At 49.5% G+C, this 3,041-nt stretch overlaps 1 protein-coding gene across 1 annotated transcript; it reads left to right on the top strand.

The window, feature by feature from the left end:
- Nucleotides 1-596: 596 nt before the first annotated feature.
- Nucleotides 597-2,777, top strand: LOC148036230 (expansin-A10-like). Its single transcript, XM_087678224.1, has 3 exons — nt 597-1,070; nt 1,184-1,508; nt 1,694-2,777. The coding sequence occupies exons 1-3, from the start codon at nt 809-811 to the stop codon at nt 1,998-2,000; spliced, it is 894 nt and encodes a 297-aa protein (XP_087534350.1). The 5' UTR covers nt 597-808; the 3' UTR covers nt 2,001-2,777.
- Nucleotides 2,778-3,041: the final 264 nt, after the last annotated feature.

Consider the following 3,041-nt stretch of genomic DNA (forward strand, 5'->3'; position numbering starts at 1 on the left):
AAGCACACATGGAAGAAGCGTGTGCCCAAACGTGTCTGAACTCGCCCTAGGTAAATAATGCAAAGAGAGATTATGTGTGCTTTTAGAAGTTACCATTGACGTGGAAAAGCCTATTACGATACTCCCAAACTCTAGACGATCAAACCAATAACAATTTTTGTTTGTCTGTCTGTCTTAAAATAACTTTTCTTATTTTGTACAAATGCCAAACATCACACATTACCCCTACGGAAACTGAGGTAGGCCAACAAAAACACCCACCCTCCTAGATATTTACCTAATGTAAAGGCCCCATTCACCCGAGTCCCGACTACTACTGCTCTCCTGTGCGACAGCCATTGCGGTGCGTACTACAGACATTAATATCGAAAAGTTGTCGCGGTCGTTGGTTTGGACTAATTGGCCGGGGGAGAGGAGCAGAACGAACGTGCAGTGTCGGGCCAGCGACAACGATAGGGCAATGGTAGCCGACTGCAGTGAGTATTATGTAGTTGTAAATCTGTCAAACAATCAGCTCGACAGAGTGGGTCCCCTTAAGCCGCTCCTTAAGGCTTAGGCAGAAGGCTCTCGCGGACCAAGCCACATGCAGCCTTTCGGCATAGACCATAGCACATCTCATTCACATAACCTAACCTTGTTGGGTTGGCCGGAGGGCACAGCTGCTTCAGCTCTTTCGGCTGGCCGATCGGTAAGCCAACGACCTATATAGCTTACCCTCGCAGGCTCATCAATCAAGCACCGCAGCAGCAACTGCCAACAATCTGTAGTCTTGTATCTTCTATCTCGTCTCTCGATCGGCGCCTGCAACATGGTTAGTGCCACTCCCATTCCATCCTCATCCACGATCAGGCACCGGAGCTGTACTGCTGTCCAGCGCGTTAATGTTTATAAGGCAGTGGTTGGAGGTCTAGCGATGTTGTTGTACTTGGCCACAGATAGTCTAGTCATTAATGTAGGCATAGTGCCGGTAGGTGCGTCCTACTACGGCGGCGGGGCGTCCAGAGATCAGGACGGGTGGAGCAACGCTCACGCCACCTTTTACGGCGGAAGCGACGCCTCCGGCACAATGGGTACGTACGTCGGTGTATTGTAAATCAGCGTTATGGGATACTTCCCTACTTGATTACGCATGATAAACGATTAATCGGCTTGCTCTTAATACATATTGCCCATCGTGACACAGGCGGCGCTTGCGGCTACGGCGACCTCTACTCATCCGGTTACGGCACCAACACGGCGGCGCTGAGCACGGCTCTCTTCAATGCCGGGCTAAGCTGCGGTGCCTGTTTCGAGATCAGATGCGATGCCCAGGCGGACCCCAAATGGTGCCTCGGAGGATCGTCGTCCGTGGTGGTCACGGCTACCAACTTCTGTCCGCCCAACCCAGCCTTGTCCAACACAGACGGCGGCTGGTGCAATCCCCCTCTCCAGCACTTCGACATGGCGCAGCCGGCCTTCGAGAAGGTTGGGGTCTATAAGGGAGGCATCGTGCCGGTGCTCTACAGAAGGTACCGTCTACAACGACTCATAATATATTGCACATTTGCTGCTCAGCTAGCTTGAGCTATAATATGGGTTCCATAATATGTAGCACATTTGCTGCTAAGCTAGCTCGAGCTATAATATGGGTTCCATCATCACATACGGATGTAAGCTAGTTACTTAGATGTCGTCGTTGGATGATATATTTCAGAGTGCCCTGCGTGAAGACAGGCGGCATCCACTTTACTGTCAACGGCCACGCCTACTTCAACCTCGTCCTAATCACCAACGTGGGAGGCGCGGGCGACATCCGCGCGGTATCCATTAAAGGCTCCCGCACAGGGTGGCAGCCCATGACGCGCAACTGGGGCCAGAACTGGCAGAGCAACGCCAACCTGGGCGGCCAGAGCCTGTCCTTCCAGGTCACCACCAGCGACGGCCGCACCCTCACGTCATACGACGCCGCGCCCGACAACTGGCAGTTCGGACAGACCTTCTCCGGGGAGCAGTTCGACTGATGATGGCACTGCCGGCGACCGCCTACAGCTTACTTATCATGTCAATAACATACTCAGAGTATAGTCATCGTAGTGTCCCAGCAAATTATGATAGAACATCGTGTCATGTCAATAACATACTCAGAGTATAGTCATCGTAGTGTCCCAGCAAATTAAACACACACAAGGTAACCTCAACAGATCAGGAGGCGGTCGTCACTCAATTAGCTGGGAGCACTCCACACTGCACTAGTGCTGTACTCACCACTACCGCATCCGCCCAATATATATTCAGCACGTCATTCTTTTGCGTGCGGAAGGGCGTTAGTCTGCCTACGTACCGTACATACACACGTCGCGATCCGCCTCCGTACATCATTAGCCCACAATCATACCATTAACCTCTCCTCTCGACTCTAGGCCGCAGATGACAAAGGAGCCCAAAACACATGTTTTAATTGCGGGGTCCTGCAGGCGTCATCTCGCCTGAGCGGCCATTTCTCAGCTCGATTCGCATTCCTCATCTTGCACCAGCTACGCCCCAATGTAGAAATTCTTATTGCAGTGAAGAGAACAGAATTGTAGTGGCAGTGAACAGAGAATTGATCATTGATCACGTCATTGATTCAGGGTGCCGTGAACGGCTATAATACGACCATATGGGACTGTGTCGTTTTAGAACACTAATATGAAATACAATATTTTGCTGCGTAAGTTCTTCATTAGCGTGACTTGCTTAGAAGTTATTTTCACATGCCTCTTTAATCAAGGCATCACGAATCAGTTGTTATTGTATCTGATCTCCTCACAGCAATTTTCATGTTTGTCAGATGCTACTAATGGCTTTGTCAGGAATTAGTTCATCCAGATTGCATTTGTTGACACATGCTCTAGTGTGAGTTTCTTTGCTTTGACCATCTCTCGGATGAATTGATACTTGAAGTCCATGTGGTTCGTCTTTTTTGAATGTGTTGGATGACTAGCAAGATAAACATAGGATAAGTTATCATGATAAATAGTTAGTGAGGGCGTAGGAATTAACTTTAATTCATCTAATAACAT

Source organism: Lygodium microphyllum, chromosome 5 (genome assembly GCF_053477565.2).
Source record: "Lygodium microphyllum isolate KBCC chromosome 5, Lygodium_microphyllum_v1.1.10, whole genome shotgun sequence".
Classification (NCBI taxonomy): Eukaryota; Viridiplantae; Streptophyta; class Polypodiopsida; order Schizaeales; family Lygodiaceae; genus Lygodium; species Lygodium microphyllum.